Source organism: Anomaloglossus baeobatrachus, chromosome 9 (assembly GCF_048569485.1).
Source record: "Anomaloglossus baeobatrachus isolate aAnoBae1 chromosome 9, aAnoBae1.hap1, whole genome shotgun sequence".
NCBI classification, from domain to species: domain Eukaryota; kingdom Metazoa; phylum Chordata; class Amphibia; order Anura; family Aromobatidae; genus Anomaloglossus; species Anomaloglossus baeobatrachus.
In genome coordinates, this window is record NC_134361.1 from 59,519,469 (window position 1) to 59,537,695 (window position 18,227).

At 50.2% G+C, this 18,227-nt stretch overlaps 1 protein-coding gene across 1 annotated transcript in view; it reads left to right on the forward strand.

The window, feature by feature from the left end:
- Positions 1–17,349, forward strand: part of PHF6 (PHD finger protein 6) — a 91,174-nt gene extending 73,825 nt beyond the window's left edge. Inside the window, exons 9-10 of the mRNA XM_075322663.1 lie at positions 242–375; positions 14,836–17,349. Of these exons, the coding sequence (XP_075178778.1) occupies positions 242–375; positions 14,836–14,965 (264 nt within the window). The 3' untranslated portion in view covers positions 14,966–17,349. The remainder of the gene's footprint in view (positions 1–241; positions 376–14,835) is intronic.
- The last annotated feature ends 878 nt before the right edge of the window (positions 17,350–18,227 follow it).

Below are 18,227 nucleotides of genomic sequence, written 5' to 3' on the forward strand. Positions count from 1 at the left end.
TGAAAGCAGCCTGACAACTCTCCCAGGAGGGATTGTCCATCATTGTTGATTGTTTTGAAATCTTTGCCTTCTGTGTTACTTGCTCCAGGTGTTTTGTTTTGGGGTTTTTTTTGGAGGGGGGGGGGGGCTTTTTAAATTTAAAAGATAGATAGATATATATATATACTGTATTGAACTTTCTTTTCACTTTTTTTTTTTTCCCCTACCACTCTCTCATGTTGTTTTTTTTTGTATCCTATAGAAGTGTACGTTATGTGGGCTTCTAGGTGCAACCATCGGATGTGAGATCAAGGCCTGTGTGAAAACGTACCATTATCACTGTGGCGTACAAGATAAGGCCAAATACATCGAAAACATGTCACGAGGAATTTACAAGTAAGAGTTTGACACATTTGCTTTGTTAATGGATGTGGTAAAAGGAACCGGACGGTTGGTTCACGCTGCCCAAACCACATGCAAGGCAAATCGAAAACCGGCTCTGTTGTTGCAGCCTGGTACGTTACACCCTGAATCACTGCGGTGGCTCAGAGAACATTCACTTTACGTCCATTTTCACATCGCGGCTTTTGCATTACAGGACCGCAGCAATGTACAGCACAAAACAAACAACATTTTTCCAAATCCAGTTTGCACATTGCGACAAATCTGCCTAAAATTGAAGGCATGACCCAGATTTTAAATCTACAAAATTCTTATTTTGTGGACCCTGTCCAATGCCTAACATAAATGTCTAATCAGAAAAGGCTGAATTAGTGTGAATTAGGCCTTATTAAAGGGAACCTGTCAGCAGATTTGGGTCTGTATATAAGAGCTTAGGCCTCTGCGTAGAATGTAAAAATCACTTTATAATACTCACCTATACGGTCATTGCGGTGGAGTTGGGTCATATGGGCGTCTCCATTTTCCAATGCCGGCGCCTCCTCTTTTGGCCATCTTTGTCATCCTTTTTCTGAAGTCGGGGTGCATGACGTGTCCTACATCATCAACACTTGCCGGCATTGAGGTCCTAAGCAGCCCCAAGTAGGGTAGATCAAAGTATTGTAGTGCGCCTGCGCGTTACCGGCGAGTGTGTATGACGTAAGACGCGTCATGCACCCCAGCTTCACAAGGAGGACGAAGATGGCCAAAAGAGGAGGCACCGAAGAACAGAGACGCCCATGTGACCCAACTCCACCGCAGTGACCTTTTAGGTAAGTATTATAAAGTGATTTTCTTTGTCGCTCCATTGGGAGACCCAGACAATTGGGTGTATAGCTTCTGCCTCCGGAGGCCACACAAAGTATTACACTTTAAAAAGTGTAACCCCTCCCCTCTGCTATACACCCTCCCGTGCATCATGGGCTCATCAGTTTTTTGCTTTGTGTTGAAGGAGGCACACATTCACGCAAGCTCCACGTTTTAGTCAGCAGCAGCTGCTGACTTTATCGGATGGAAGAAAAGAGGGCCCCTATGGGGCCCCCGGCATGCTCCCTTCTCACCCCACTCAGGTCGGCGGTGTTGTTAAGGTTGAGGTACCCATTGCGGGTACACAGGCTGGAGCCACATGCCGCTTTCCTTCCCCATCCCTTAGGGGCTCTGGGGAATTGGGATCCTATCCGGTCATCCAGACACTGGGACCGGTCTCCCTCCGCAGCCCCTGGGGGAATCTGCTGGACAGGAGACGGAGTATCGTCAGGGACATGGCCCTGCATCCACAGGTACTCTGTGTCCCCGTTGGGACGGCGCATAAAGCACCTTGGGCCCAGACGCTGCAGCGACTGCGGCGTGGGTATGGGTCCGGGACTACTGCGCCGACCGTGCACTGCCGGCCGGCCGGCCGGCCGCGGTTTTAACTTTAGTCCCCGGCTTTTGCGGCCTAGTATAGTATTCTCCCGCCCCCAGGCCTGCCAGTCAGGGAAAAGGGCGGGACGGTCGGTATGACGCCGACAGTGAGGGCTGGAGTACACTGAGCTGTCCTCCGCCCCCCTCACTACTCACGATGGGGCACCAGATTCCCGCACTTTTGTGACTACGCCCACGCCTCCCTTCTCCTCTGAGAACGCCGTCAGCCATTTTTTCAGCACATTCTGGCTGCAGCTGAGGGAGACCCGGGGCAGGGAATCTGGTGGCCATAACCGGTCATCCAGCCACTGGGACCGGGCTCCCTCCGCAGCCCCTGGGGGAATCTGCCGGACAGGAGACTGAGTATCGTCAGGGACATGGCCCTGCATCTACAGGTACTCTGTGTCCCCGTTGGGACGGTGCATGAAGCACCTTGGCCTCAGACGCAGCTGCGACTGCGGTGTGGATTTTTTGTCTGGGACTACCGCGCCGACCGTGCCTGTTTGCCGGCCGCGGTTTTTACTTTAGTCCCCGGCTTTTGCGGCCTAGTGTGTTAAACTCCCGCCCCTGAGCCTGCCAGTCAGGGAGAAAGGCGGGACGGTCGGTATGATGCCGACAGTGAGGGCTGGAGCACACTTCGCTGTCCTCCGCCCCCCTCACTGATCACTATGGGCCACCAGGTTCCCGCACTTTTGCGGTTCCGCCCACGGCTCTCTCCTCCCCTCGGAACGCCGGCAGCCATTGTTATAATTCTGCCGGTGGAGGATCTCAGAATCTGCTCCACTGCTACAGGGACAGAGTTTGCTGGGAGAGGGGGATCCTAACCGGTCGCCATGCACTGGGACTGGGCTCCATCCGCAGCCCCTGGGGGATTCTGACGGACAGGAGACTGGACATCATCAGGGACAGAGCCCTGCATCATAAGGTACTCTGTGTCCCCTGAGGGACGGTGCATGCAGCATCTGTGTTACAAACGCCGCAGCGGTTGCTGAGTGGTTTGTGAGACTGGGACTACCGCGCCGACCGCGCCATGTTTGCCGGCCGCGTTTTTAAATTTAGTCCCCGGCTCTTACGGCCTAGTGCCATATACTCCCGTTCTCGGGCCTGCCAGTCAGGGGTAACGACGGGACGGCCGACTGGACGTCGGCAGGGAGGGCTGGAGCATACGTTGGTATCCTCCTCCCCCCTCACTGAGCACTGGGGGGGCACCAGTTTTTCAGGTGCTGACCCCCCTTGGTGCCGCAGTGTATGTGTGTGTGTGTATATATATATATATATATATGTATGTATGTATGTATGTATGTATGTAATGTATGTATGTATGTATGTATGTATGTATGTATGTGTATATATATATGTGTATATATATATATATATATATATATATATATATATATGTGTTTATTTATTTTACATCCTCTTGTGCAGCTATATTACAGGCACTGCACAGATGACAGGGACAGAGTTTGCATGTTGGAATCAGCAAATCTCTGAATAGCTTTCACATTCCAGGACTCAGTCTATGGACAGAGGGTCTGCTAAGATACTGGAAGCCTTGCAGTCCAGACCGATAACACAGGGCCAGGGAGCTGTGAGTTCATCGCTCCCAGGTCCCTCTGGGTCGGTACAACAAGGGGCTCCTGGGGTAACACCCAGATCCCACGGTGAGAACTCCGTCACGGACCGCGGCCTCTGATAGGCTAAGCGGGCCCGCTGGGAACCTTCCCCGACTTCATCAGGAGTGCGTGTTTCGATCACTCTAACTCCAGAGGGGCCGTCCAGTAGCACACAACTTGACGGACAAGCGCTTACTAAGCGCCTTATTGACACGCGTTACCCTTTTTCCCCCCTGACGTGCTTAAGGGTTGGGCTCAGTGTCACAGGGTGGATCCTCCAGTCTCTAGGCTGGCGGCTAGATCCGTAGTATTAGTGGCAGATGTCCATCTCTCACGAATGCCACTGACAGGCAAATAAAGCTTATGATGAAATCCATCTATGAAGCCATAGTCGCATCTTTTGCTCCAGCCTTCGCAGCCGTGAGGGCACGCCAAGCTATCTCAGCTTCTCTGGCTGAGATTATTGCGGTTGCACATACCTCTGCCACGCAGGTTGTGTCCTTCACTTCTCGGGCGTAGGTTTTTTCGTTCTACGCCATGAACGCCGTTCCTGGACTCTGCGAGCCGTACAGCGGTAGCATCCACCAATTCGGTGGCAGTCTGCAGGGCCATGTGGCTACGTGAATGGAAGGCAGGCTCTGCTTCCAAGAAGTTCTTAACCGGTTTGCCATTTTCTGGCGACCGATTGTTTGGCGAGCAATTGGATGAAGTTACTAGACAGTCTCGTCCTTGCCCCAGTCCAAAGTTTCGGTCATTTCGGTCCTCAGCAAAGTTCCGTTCCTCCACGTCCAACAGGTCAGAGGAGGGCTAGAGGAACTCTTCTGCATGGCGGTCTAAGTCACAAGGCGGCTTCCTCATGACTTCGGCCTCACCAAGACCGCGTCCTCGGTCGGTGGCAGGCTCTCCCGCTTTTGCGACGCCTGGTGGCCACATGTCCATGACCGATGGGTGAGAGACTTTCTGTCTCACGGTTACAGGATAGAGCTCTGCTCTCGTCCTCCGACTCGTTTTTTCAAAACATCTCCGCCCCCCGAGCGAGCCGATGCACTTTTTCAGGCGGTGAACACTCTGAAGCCTCGATGTCACAAGGAGACTTCCTAGCATCAATTGACATCAAGGATGCTTATCTCCATGTGCCGATCGCACCCGAGCTTCAACGCTTTCTGCGTTTCGCCATCAGGGACGAACACTTTCAGTTCGTGGCACTGCCATTCGGCCTGGCGACAGCCCCACGGGTCTTCACCAAGGTCATGGCAGCAGTGGTGGCGGTCCTACAGGGCCACTCGGTGATCACTTACCTAGACGATCCTCTAGTCAAGACACCCTCCTGGGTGGCATGTCAACACAACCTGACCATTGCTCTGGAGACTCTCCAGGGGTTCGGGTGGATCATCAAAATTCCAAGGTCAAAACTGACACCGACCCAATCACTGACTTATCTCGGGATGGAGTTTTATACTCTCTCAGCGATAGTGAAGCTTCCGCTGCATAGTCAGCGTTCACTACAGACAGGGGTGCAATCTCTCCTTCGGGCCCAGTCACCCCTTGAGGCGCCTCATGCACTGTCTCAGGAAGATGGTGGCAGCAAGGGAGGCAGTTCCCTTGCGCAGTTTCGTCTGCGTACGATTCTATCGGACACCGCAATTGGGACAGGAGGTCGACGTCCCTAGACAAGAACGTCTCTCTTTCCCTTGCAGCAAAACCTCTCTTCAGTGGTGTCTTCTTTCCACTTCTTGGGCGAGGGAAAAATCCTTCCGGCCCCCAGCCGGGGCTGTGGTCACGACGGACGCGAGTCTGTCAGGGTGGGGAGCGGTCTTCCTCCACCACTCGGCTCAGGGAACCTGGACTCCGACAGAGTCCTCCCCTCGGATCAATGTTCTGGAGATAAGGGCAGTGGATCTAGCCCTAAAGGTGTTCCAGCGGTAGCTGGAGGGCAGGCAGATCCGAATTCAGTCGGACAACGCCAAGGCGGTTGCGTACATCAACCACCAGGGCGGCACACGCAGTCGTCAAGCCTTCCGAGCAGTTCGACGGATTCGGCTGTGGGCGGAAGCCACAGCCTCAAACATCTCCGCAGTTCACATCCCGGGCGTAGAAAACTGGGAAGCAGATTTTCTCAGTCGCCAGGGCATGGACGCAGGGGAATGGTCTCTTCACCCGCACGTGTTTCTAGAGATCTGTTGCCGCTGGGGAACGCCGGACGTCGATCTAATGGCGTCTCAGCACTACAACAAAGTCCCGGCATTCATGGCTCGGTCCAAGGATCACAGAGCTGTGGCGGCAGACGCGCTAGTTCACGACTGGTCGCAGTTTCGACTGCCTTATGTATTTCCTCCTCTGGCACTACTGCCCAGAGTGTTACGCAAGATCAGGTCAGACTGTCGCCGCGCCATCCTCGTTGCTCCAGACTGGCCGAGGTGATCGTGGTACCCGGATCTGTGGCACCTCATGGTGGGTCAACCGTGGACTCTCCCAGACCGACCAGACTTGCTGCCTTAAGGGCCATATTTCCTTCTGAATTCTACGGCTCTAAACCTGACTGTGTGGCCATTGAGTCCTGGCTCCTAGCGTCATCAGGGATATCTCCAGATGTCATTGCCACCATGAGACAGGCCAGGAAACCAACGTCCGCCAAGATCTATCACAGGACTTGGAGGATCTTCTTATCCTGGTGCTCTGATCAGGGTTTTACTCCCTGGCCGTTTGCCTTGCCCATTTTCTTTCTTTCCTTCAATCCGGAATGGACAAGGGCTTGTCTCTCGGCTCTCTCAAGGGACAAGTATCGGCGCTTTCCGGTCCCACCTTACGAGCGTCCGTTAACACCCTCGGATCTTAACAGGGTGCTGACGACTCTTCAGAAGCCACTTTTCGAGCCAATGCGGGATTCCTCTATCTCGCCTTTCGCAAAGGGTGGCCTTCCTAGTGGCAGTCACATCACTCAGAAGAGTATCTCAGCTGGCAGCGCTGTCATGCAAAGCCCCCTTCCTGGTGTTTCACCAGGATAGGGTGGTTCTACGTCCGGTCCCGGACTTTCTCCCTAAGGTATCCCCGTTTCGTCTTACCCTCTTTGGGTCCGCATCCAGTTCACCAATGTGAAAAGGATTTGCATTTATTAGATCTGGTGAGAGCACTCCGGCTCTACATTTCTCGCACGGCGCCTCTGCGCCGGTCTGATGCGCTCTTGTCCTTATCGCGGACCAGAGTAAGGGATTTGTGGTTTTCAAGTCAACCTTGGCTCGGTGAATCAAGGAACCGATTCTTGAAGCCTACCGTTCTTTTAGGCTTCCGATTCCTGCAGGGCTGAAGGCCCATTCTACCAGAGCCGTCGGTGTCCTGGGCATTGCGACACCAGGCTACGGCTCGGCAGGTGTGTCAGGCGGCTACCTGGTCGAGTCTGCACACTTTCACGAAACACTATCAGGTGCATGCCGATGATTCGGCAGATGCCAGCCTAGGTAGGCGACTCCTTCAGGCGGCAGTTGCCCACCTGTAAGAGGGGGCCGTTTTTCGGCTCTTTTTATCGAGGTATTCTTTTACCCACCCAGGGATTGCTTTTGGACATCCCAATTGTCTGGGTCTCCCAATGGAGCGACAAAGAAGGGAATTTTGTTTACTTACCGTAAATTCCTTTTCTTCTAGCTCCTATTGGGAGACCCAGCACCCGCCCCTGTTCCCTTCGGGCTGTTGTTTTTTTGTGTACACATGTTGTTCACGTTGAATTGTTCTTTTGGTTCATGGTTTCAGTTCTCCGAACATCCTTCGGATTGAATTTACCTTAGACCAATTTATAAGTTTCCTCCTTCCTGCTTTGGCACCAAAACTGATGAGCCCGTGATGCACGGGAGGGTGTATAGCAGAGGGGAGGGGTTACACTTTTTAAAGTGTAATACTTTGTGTGGCCTCCGGAGGCAGAAGCTATACACCCAATTGTCTGGGTCTCCCAATAGGAGCTAGAAGAAAAGGAATTTACGGTAAGTAAACAAAATTCCCTTCTTTACATTCTACACAGCGGCCTAGGCTCTTATACAGCATTCTAACATGCTGTGTATATATAAGAGCCCGGTGGTGGTGGTCGCAGCTTATAGGCCCCAAATCTGCTGACAGGTTCCCTTTTTAAACCTCATAAAGGTTGTAAAGATACCCCTACACCAGAACGCACTTAGTCCGAATGGACTTGGTCCAGTTTTAAATCAGATACAGTCATGGCCAATAGTGTTGACACCCTTGAGCTTGCTCCAGAAAATTATTGCAATTACACATGTTTTATTTCCTTTGTGTGTATTGGAACACAAAAAATCCGACAGATAAAAAAGGTAAATTGGATAAAATGTCACACCACTCCAAAAAAGGCCTGGACAAAATTGTTGACACCTTTCGAAAAATGTGGGTAAACAACTGTGGGCAATATGGAAATCACACCTGAAGCCAGATAAAAGAAGAGAAGTTAACTCCATCTTTGCATTGTGTGTCTGTTTGTGCCACACTAAGGCTGGAGTCACCTCGCCAGGACCGGCTGTCCTGACGGGAGCGGGTCAACTTCATCTATGAAGCTGACCCGTTTCTGTTAGAGCCAGCAGCCGATCTGGGCAGTACAATGTGAGCCATGCATGAGTTACACACAAGTGTGACTCCTAACCTTGAGATTGTTTTGTTGATATTTTTCATCGTGCCATGTAATATACTAACTACCCATGCAGACACATTGGGATGCTCCACGGCTTTGGCTAATTTCACACATCAGTTTTCTTTATCGTTCCTATGGGAGACCCAGACATTGGGTGTATAGCTTCTGCCTCCGGAGGACACACAAAGTACTACACTCAAAAGTGTAGCTCCTCCCTCTGAGCTTATACACCCCCTGGAGAACCAGATCTAGCCAGTTCATTGCTTTGTGTTCAGGAGGCATACATCCACACATGCATTCTCATCTGATTTTTCATTTTTGGAAGTTTGAAGAAAAGCGGGTCCAAGCCTGGACCCCCGGCATGTCCCTTCTCACCCCACTGTGTCGGCGGTGCTGTTAAGGTTGATTCCAAGGCTGGAGCCTTACATGCCGTGCTCCTTCACCATCCCTCCTGGGCTCTGGCTTGAAGTGGGAGCCAGCACGGTTCTCCATGCTTGGCAGGAGACCGGTCTCCATCCGCAGCCCTTCAGGATCCTGCTGGACCGGAGCACTCATCCCCAGGGACTTGGAACCCTGCGTCTCAGCAAGCTAAGTACCTAAGACGTTTATATATTGGGGGTCCCTGTACTTTATTGTTGTGGGAGTGTGTGCTGAGTGAGTTTTATGACATTTCCAGCGGGTTCTCTGGCTGTCGCCTGAGAACCACGCCGATGGTGCCTGCGCGCCGACCGCACCGCTCAAATTTAGGCCCCGGCTTCGCCGGTGGCCTACTTTCGGTTTCACTGCCCTCGCATGTCATTCATGCAGAGGGACAGCGCGGCTCCGCCCAGCGGCCGTTCTGCACAGGGGAGGGACACTCCTCACTGGGTACATGTCTCCTCCCCTGTAAGTCTCTATGGCCCTACAGATCCCGCTCCCAGAGTGAGTCCCGCCCCCTCTCTTCGCTCCGGCGGCCATTTCCTCAGCGTTTTTCCCTGCGATCAGCACTCCTGCTGAGGTGCTTGGGGGTCCGGGCTTCGGGATCTGGAGGGCACACAACACCGCTCCAGCGGTCTGGTAAGCCACAACCTCTGGTTGTGGACCTCTGTATATACTCTCTGGGGGTCATTCTGGCAGAGCCCCCACTCCAGCAGCATGTCTCACACGAGGAGCAAGGCTCCAAAGCTGTATTCAGTATGCACTGCATGTAAGCTCCTACTGCCTGAACCGAGCACCTATCCACATTGTGATGCCTGCTCTAACCTGACGATGCCTCAGCCTGGAATCGCACCCCCAGTGGTCTCTCCGGCTGCTCCGGCTCCTGTGGCTGAACCCCCGGCTTGGGTAGAATCCTTATCTAGGTCTATCTCCCAGTCTTTTGCCGACTCCATGGGACAGCTGTCCAGGACTTTGCTGAACATGCATCAGCCCCCTTCACAGGGTGCCTCTGCTGCTAGGGCTCTCTCAGGACCGGAGCTCACAGAGGATTCATCATCTGGTCCCAGACCCCGTCCTCCTAAAAGGAGACGCAGGGCTCCCTCTCCTTCCTCGTCCTTTTTCAGAAGCTGACTCGCAGGACGAGGAGGATGCCTTTACAGGGGGCTCGGAGGCTAACTCCATGTGCCCCATTGATCTGTCCGAAAGTGACTCAGATGTTAGTGATTTGATTGCGTCCATTAATTCTGTACTGGATCTCAATCCGCCAGTATCAGAGGAGCAACCTTCTCTGGCAGAAAAGCACCAGTTTACCTCGCCTAAGAGGACAAAGAGTGTGTTCTTTAACCACTCCAGTTTTCAGGCCGCTGTGACCAAGCCTAGGGCCTGTCCTGACAAACTCTTCCCAAAGCGTGGTTCTGATGACCGTTTTCCCTTTCCACCTGAGGTGGTCAAGGAGTGGGCTCATTCACCAAAGGTAGACCCCCCCGGTGTCTAGACTCTCAGCCCGGACCGTTGTATCAGTGGCTGATGGCACCTCTCTTAAGGATTCCACTGACCGCCAGGTTGACCTTCTGGCCAAATCTGTATATGAGGCGGCAGGGGCCTCGTTCTCCCCAACTTTTGCAGCAGTGTGGGCTCTCAAAGCCATCTCTGCTTCTCTAGAGGAGATGCATTCCCTCGCCAGGGAATCTATGCCCGAAATGGTTACCTTAACTTCCCAAGCATCAGCTTTTTCATCCAATGCCATGTCTGCCATGCTGGAGGCTTCTCACCGCACTGCGGTGGCTTCGGCTAATTCCCTCGCTATCCGCAGGATCTTGTGGCTTCGAGAGTGGAAGGCAGATGCTTCTTCAAAGAAGTACCTTGCTGGACTCCCTTTTGCTGGGTCCAGGCTGTTCGGTTAACAGCTGGATGAAATCATTAAAGAAGCTACTGGCGGGAAGAGTACTTCCATGCCACAAACCAAAACCAGGAAACCTGTCCAGGGTAGGAATCAGTCGAGGTTTCGTTCCTTTCGTTCCTCCAACTGGTTGTCCTCTCTAAGCCCTCGGCCTCGTCCACTAACTCAGCCAAGGACCAGAAATCCAACTGGCGCACAAAAGCGCGTCCACAGAAGACCGCAGGAGCTGCTGCCACTAAGGCAGCCTCCTCGTGACTATCTGTCCGCGCCAGCAACGTCCTTAGTCGGTGGCAGGCTCTCCCACTTTGGCGACGCGTGGTTTCAACACTTCTCCGATCAGTGGGTGCGGGATATCATCTCCCACGGCTACAGGATAGAATTCTCTTCCAACCCGCCAGACAGATTTTTTCTGTCAACTTCCCCCTGCTCCAAGGCCGCCGCCTTCTCTCAGGCCGTGGCATCCTTGCAGGCCAACGGAGTAATTGTACCGGTTCCCGCCCGGGAACGGTTCAGAGGTTTCTACTCAAACCTCTTCCTAGTCCCCAAAAAGGACGGTTCCTTCCGGCCCATCCTGGATCTCAAGCTTCTCAACAAGCATGTTCAGGTGCGGCATTTTCGCATGGAGTCTCTGAGATCAGTCATTGCCTCAATGACCCAAGGGGATTTCCTGGCATCCATCGACATCAGAGATGCCTATCTCCATGTGCCAATTGCAGTTTCACACCAGCGTTGGCTACGTTTTGCAATCGGAGAGGAACATTTCCAATTCGTGGCTCTTCCCTTCGGGTTAGCCACGGCCCCTCGGGTATTCACCAAGGTCATGGCAGCAGTGGTTGCGGTTCTGCACCTCCAGGGGTTGGCAGTGATCCCTTACCTGGACGACCTTCTAGTCAAGGCTTCATCCAGCGCAGACTGTCAGCGGAGTGTCTCGCTCACTCTCGCCACTCTAGCCCAATTCGGGTGGCTTGTCAATCTGCCCAAATCCACTCTGACTCCGACCCAGAGGCTCACGTACCTAGGGATGCAGTTCGAGACTCTGCCGGCACTTGTGAAGTTGCCCTTAATCAAACAGCAGTCCCTCCAACTGGCGGTGCGCTCTCTGCTGAGGCCCCGCCATTATTCCATCAGGCACCTGATGCAGGTGCTGGGTCAGATGGTGGCGTCAATGGAGGCTGTTCCCTTTGCCCAGTTCCATCTGCGTCCACTGCAGCTGGACATTCTCCGCTGTTGGGACAAGCGGCCTTCCTCCTTGCACAGGTTAGTGGCTCTGTCGCCACAGACCAGGAGCTCTCTTCAGTGGTGGCTTCGGCCCCTCTCTGTCTCAGGGGCGCTCCTTCCTGGCCCCATCCTGGGTGATCCTCACCACGGATGCCAGTCTATCCGGCTGGGGAGCGGTATGTCTCCACCGCCGAGCACAGGGCACTTGGACTCCGTCCGAGTCAGCCCTCTCGATCAATGTGCTGGAAACCAGAGCTGTGCTTCTGGCTCTCCTAGCTTTTCACCACGTATTGGCGGGCAAGCACATCCGAGTCCAGTCAGACAACGCGACAGCGGTTGCCTACATCAATCACCAAGGCGGGACATGCAGCCGCCTGGCAATGTTGGAGGTACAACGCATCCTTCAATGGACGGAGGACTCCAAGTCCACCATATCCGCAGTCCACATCCCAGGCGTGGAAAACTGGGAGGCAGATTATCTCAGCCGTCAAACCGTGGACAGTGGCGAGTGGTCCCTGCATCCGGCAGTGTTTCAGTCAATCTGCCGCAAGTGGGGCACTCCGGACGTGGACCTAATGGCATCCCGTCACAACAACAAGGTTCCGGTTTACGTGGTTCGCTCCCACGATCCTCAGGCTTTCGCCGCGGACGCACTGGTTCAAGACTGGTCCCAGTTTCGTCTGTCCTACTTGTTTCCCCCTCTAGCTCTCTTGCCCAGAGTTCTGCGCAAGATCAGAATGGAGGGCCGTCGAGTCATCCTCATTGCTCCGCACTGGCCCGGGCGAGCTTGGTATCCAGACCTGCTCCATCTGTCCGTAGAGGTGCCGTGGCATCTTCCGGACCGTCCAGACCTTCTCTCACAAGGTCCGTTTTTCCGCCAGAATTCTGCGGCTCTCAGATTGACGGCGTGGCTCTTGAGTCCTGGATCTTGACGGCTTCTGGTATCCCTCCTGAAGTCATCTCCACTATGACTCGGGCCCGTAAGTCTTCCTCTGCCAAGATCTATCACAGGACTTGGAAAATTTTCCTGTCCTGGTGTCTCTCTTCCGGCCATCCTCCTTGGCCTTTTTCCTTGCCGACCCTTCTGTCTTTTCTACAGTTCGGTCTGCAGCTGGGACTGTCCCTCAACTCTCTCAAGGGACAAGTCTCGGCTCTGTCAGTGCTGTTCCAGCGGCATATAGCCCGGCTGGCTCAGGTCCACACCTTCATGCAAGGTGCGTCTCACATCATTCCGCCTTACCAGCGGCCCTTGGATCCCTGGGACCTCAATTTGGTTCTCACGGTTTTGCAGAAACCCCCCTTTGAGCCTCTTAGGGAGGTTTCTTTGTTTCGTCTTACACAGAAAGTCGTCTTTCTAGTTGCCATAACTTCCCTCAGGAGAGTCTCTGATTTGGCTGCGCTCTCTTCGGAGTCACCTTTTTTGGTTTTTCATCAAGACGAGGTGGTTCTCCGTCCGACTCCGGACTTTCTCCCTAAGGTGGTTTCTCCTTTCCACCTTAACCAGGACATTACCCTACCTTCCTTTTGTCCGGCTCCTGTTCATCGCTTTGAAAAAGCGTTGCATACTCTGGATCTGGTGCGTGCTCTCCGGATCTATGTGTCTCGCACCGCTGCACTTAGGCGGTGCACCTCTCTTTTTGTGCTAACCACAGATCGGCGTAAGGGCCTCTCTGCTTCTAAGCCGACCTTAGCCCGTTGGATTAGGTCGACCATTTCGGATGCCTACCAGTGTTCTCAGGGGCCTCCCCCGCTGGGGATCAAGGCACACTTGACCAGAGCTGTCGGTGCCTCTTGGGCTTTCAGGCACCAGGCTACGGCTCAGCAAGTCTGTCAGGCTGCCACTTGGACTAGCCTGCATACCTTTTCAAAGCACTACCAAGTGCATGCTCATGCTTCGGCAGATGCGAGCTTGGGCAGACGCATCCTTCAGGCGGCTGTCGCCCATTTGTGAAGTTAGGCTCCGCCTACTTCTTAGTTTTTCTGTTTATTTCCCACCCATGGACTGCTTTGAGACGTCCCAATGTCTGGGTCTCCCATAGGAACGATAAAGAAAAAGAGAATTTTGTTTACTTACCGTAAATTCTTTTTCTTATAGTTCCGTATTGGGAGACCCAGTTCCCTCCCTGTTGCCTGTTGGCAGTTTCTTGTTCCGCGTGTTATCACCGGCTGTTGTCGTGGACAGAGTCTCCGGTTGTTCCGGTTCTTGCTCTGTTTTTACTTGTGGGTGGCTATTCTCCTTCAGCTTTTGCACTAAACTGGCTAGATCTGGTTCTCCAGGGGGTGTATAAGCTCAGAGGGAGGAGCTACACTTTTTAGTGTAGTACTTTGTGTGTCCTCCGGAGGCAGAAGCTATACACCCAATGTCTGGGTCTCCCAATACGGAACTATAAGAAATAGAATTTACGGTAAGTAAACAAAATTCTCTTTTTTGGCATCGGGCACAATCCGGCGTGTGCCTGATGCAACGGATCTGGCGCAGAATATGCAAAAACTGATGATGTTCCTTCTAGTTCTTCTTCTTGTTCTTCTTCTTCTTGTTCTTCTTCTTCTTGTTCTTCTTCTTCTTGTTCTTCTTCTTCTTGTTCTTCTTCTTGTTCTTCTTCTTCTTGTTCTTGTTCTTCTTGTTCTTGTTCTTCTTCTTGTTCTTGTTCTTGTTCTTCTTGTTCTTGTTCTTCTTGTTCTTGTTCTTGTTCTTGTTCTTCTTCTTGTTCTTCTTCTTCTTCTTCTTCTTCTTCTTGTTCTTCTTCTTGTTCTTCTTCTTGTTTTTCTTCTTGTTCTTCTTCTTCTTGTTCTTGTTCTTGTTCTTCTTGTTCTTGTTCTTGTTCTTCTTGTTCTTCTTGTTCTTGTTCTTGTTCTTCTTCTTGTTCTTCTTCTTAAACGTTACAAGATACATTCCCTCCGGCCGCCGCTTTAGGCAATTATGACGGATCCGGCGAAAGCCGGATGCAATGCAAGGCCATCAGGCACAATCTGGCGCTAATACAAATCAATGGGGATAAAACTGATCCGGCGCCGGATCAGTTTTACCCGTTTTTTTGTTTGTTTTTTTTTTCTGGATTGTGCCTGATGGGAAAAAAAACTGTGTGAAATTAGCCTTTCCCTAGTAATATCATCTTACCACTTGGCCAACACATCAATCACCCGATTTGGAGGAGGGTTTTAATTTAGGTGTGTCTGTATATCCTACTATAGATGTCCTTACATCTTATAATCTGACACTATATACTTTTATTTCTCAGGCTGTATTGCAAAAATCACAGCGGGAATGATGAACGAGATGAAGAAGACGAAGAACGTGAGAGTAGAAGCAAAGGGAACACGGCCGACGTACAAGGCAATAACAATCCACCGCAGGTCAATGGAAATTAAGAGCAAAGCAACTAAAATCAGAGGGATGTGTGGTGCACGGCCATGCTTCTGGCACATTAGTGATGGGGGAATGCTGGACACTTTATATATTTTATTTTAATTTTTTTTGTTTTAAGTTGCATTTTAGTGAAGATTGTAAAGAAAGAAAAAAAAATCTGGAGTACTTTCTTTTTTTTTTTTTTTCTTTCCCCCCCCCCCCCCCCTCTTCCTACCAAAACTGTTTTGTTAATGATTATCATTAACCCACCCAAGACATTTTGGGCATGATGTTTTGTTTTTTTTTTTACACGCTGAACTTTTTTTTTTGTTTTTTGTAGGGTTTTTTTGTTTTTGCATTTAAAATAGCATTTTTTTTTTATATTTTAAATTTTTTTTTTTGTTTTTTTTTTTTTTATAAACCATTCCTGTGCTCAGGAATAAATCTGGCTGGAAGGCACTTGGATATTTTGCTTCTGATGCAGCAGCAAATAAATGAAATATTTGCCTGTCAATGTCGGTAGCCTTTAATTTTTTATTTTTATTATCAGTGTCTCCAATTCTATGGCATTCCAGCCTGTACAGATGATCAAAAAAAGACATTTTATATGCGATATGACCATTAAACATAGCACTATTTTATTGTTTGGTACAGCAATATTGTACATGTCTATGTCCCATCATAAATACATGGCATATTATCAGACTCTAGGACTGTCTGCTGTTTAATTTTTCTAGGAAAAATACATTGGAAGCTGCAAGCAAATCAGTGTACAATATAAGGTCCAGTTCAGACCACCGTAAGGTCAGTCTAGACTGCACACTAGCCAAAGGCTGAGCTCGCACAAGGGACAATCCCCTCCGTAACCTGCAGGGGAATCCGAAATAGAAGCTGCAGGCGCACGTCACACTCGGGTGCATGTACTATGTGCCATCCAGGAAAACGGACGCTCACGTGAATTCACCCTGGTCCATGTTCAGATATTTGTGCACATGCACTGATATTACCCTAGTCTGAACTGCCCCTGGCTTCCCATCTGGCAGATTAGATATATTAGACTTTTCTGTGATATTTTTTTTTTTTTTTTTCCCCCTCCTTATCGCACATTTTGATTATGGATTGTAGAAATCATTAAATAGTTTTTTTTTTTTTTTTTTTTTTTTAGTTAACGATATGAGCATGACCTGTGTCTTATAATGTAAGTTGTCTGTCCTGCTCATGTCGTGCAACAGTAAGGGTATGGGTTGTTTGTTTTTTTTTGTCAATTCCTAAGTAGAGATGAGCAGACCTGGGGAAATTGGGGTTCAGCCGGACTTTAGCTACGGCCTTGAATCCACTTGTGTTTTGCACAGACATCGAATTGCACTCGCTCCAGTGCAAAACTATGGGGCAGTGTCCATCTGCAATTGATTTCTTATGAAATATCGGCATGATAAATGAATCGCAGCAGTCTGCATTTGGCAGCGAGTTTCGGCTCACGCACCCCCATACAAGTCTGTGGGTGCATGTGAAACATCGCACTGCACTCTGATGTCATCCGAGTGCAGTGCGGTGTACGCAGAGACAGGCAGTGGATGAGATGGGGAGAAAATGCACGCTTCCTCTTTTCCGCAGCTGTGATGCGATCACAAGATCAGATCACAGTCGCACAACCCTTGGCTGACGCTCGCAGCAGAGGCTCATTAGCATATCGCCTCCAATGCTCTTGCATCGGAAGCTGTACACAAGTGGACCAGAGGACCTAAACTTGATCTGAACCTCATTGGAAGTCATTGTTCGGCAATTAAGGTCTCCACCCACATACAGACAGCCATAAACAGAGCATTTCTGTGGGAAGAACTGGATTATTCATGATTTTTGTTTTTGGAGGGGCAGCGTACACACTACATTCGATTAATGCTGTCAACCTCAGTGCAAACCATTCAGAGACTGCAGCTTGCACTAGGCCAACCATATTGTACCCGAATGCCAAACTGGGATATAGAGAGAGAGAGAGAGAGAGATATATTATAAAAAATAAAGTGTGTATGATTGGTGCAAACATCGAAACTTTAAAGTTCCGGTTCACTCCTCCTTACCAAAGTGTTTTTTGTTTTTTTTTGCTTCCCCCTCTGCCCCACTGGCAGAGCAAAGATGCTGAAATAAAGATGTTACATGTTAGTAATTGTATACAGCTATGGAGCATTGTTAAAACTGGAAAACATGTTCTTTTCACATTAAGTCGCAGTGGAATTGTATAAATGAGATATTTGTAGAGACCTTTCTTCTTTTCCAGGCGTCATCGCTGAATGGTGCGTGTATGCAAATGTCATTTAGCTGATAGATATTATATATCATGTGCCACACTGTCATGGATCAAAACTGAAATTTTTATTAAAAACAGGGGGAAAAAAACCTGGCTTTAGGATCATGTGAATAAATATCAATTTTCATATAGGTTTCTATGAATGATGTGATGCTTGTAATGGATTTGCTTCTTTTACATCAGTCGAACGGCTTGCTAACTGGCAGTCCCATGTAACAACACTATTCTATGATTGACTTGGTTTCTTTATAGAGACATATTTGGCCTTCTACCAATCTTGGTTCGATCACTGATCTGACAATCGCCTTCACAATGCCAGATGCTGAAAGAAACGAAGGCAAATTAGCAGCAGGAATATAAGCAAAGAGTGAATAATGCAAACACATGGGAAATGTTGGACATATTTGGGAAGAATTGCTTGGGTACATGGACCTATTTCCATACAGGGTACAGTAATGTTGAGAGAGAGCATAATAAAGGGTCCAAATTTATTTATTTATTTTTTTTTTTTAATATATATATTATTTTATTATATCTAATATGAGGCTGTATGAAATTGGAAAACCTTGGATGGCTTCTTCAGGGATCTGCTCCACCATAGTCCATGGTTTATATTGGTGTTAAGCCCCATTAAAGGGAACCTGTCATCAGAAATTTAGCTTTAAACCTAAAAGTTTCCCCCTCTGCAGCTCCTGAGCTGCATTCTAGCAAGGTTCCTGTACTTTTTGTGGCCCCTTTTAAACCAAATTAAATACTTTATAAACTTTTATTTTTTGCAAATAGTCCATGGGGGCGGGCTCTCTGGTGACCGTTGCTGTTCCTCCAGCAGATTTACGCCGCCCCCCCCAATGCTGAATTTCATATCTCAGGACGCCGCCAGTGGTCCCGCACATGCGCTGTGCGACTGTAGTGGGACTGTGTGCACGTGTGACCGCTGGTGACGTTTTGCGCAGGCACGAGGTTATGGGCGGCGCTGTGAG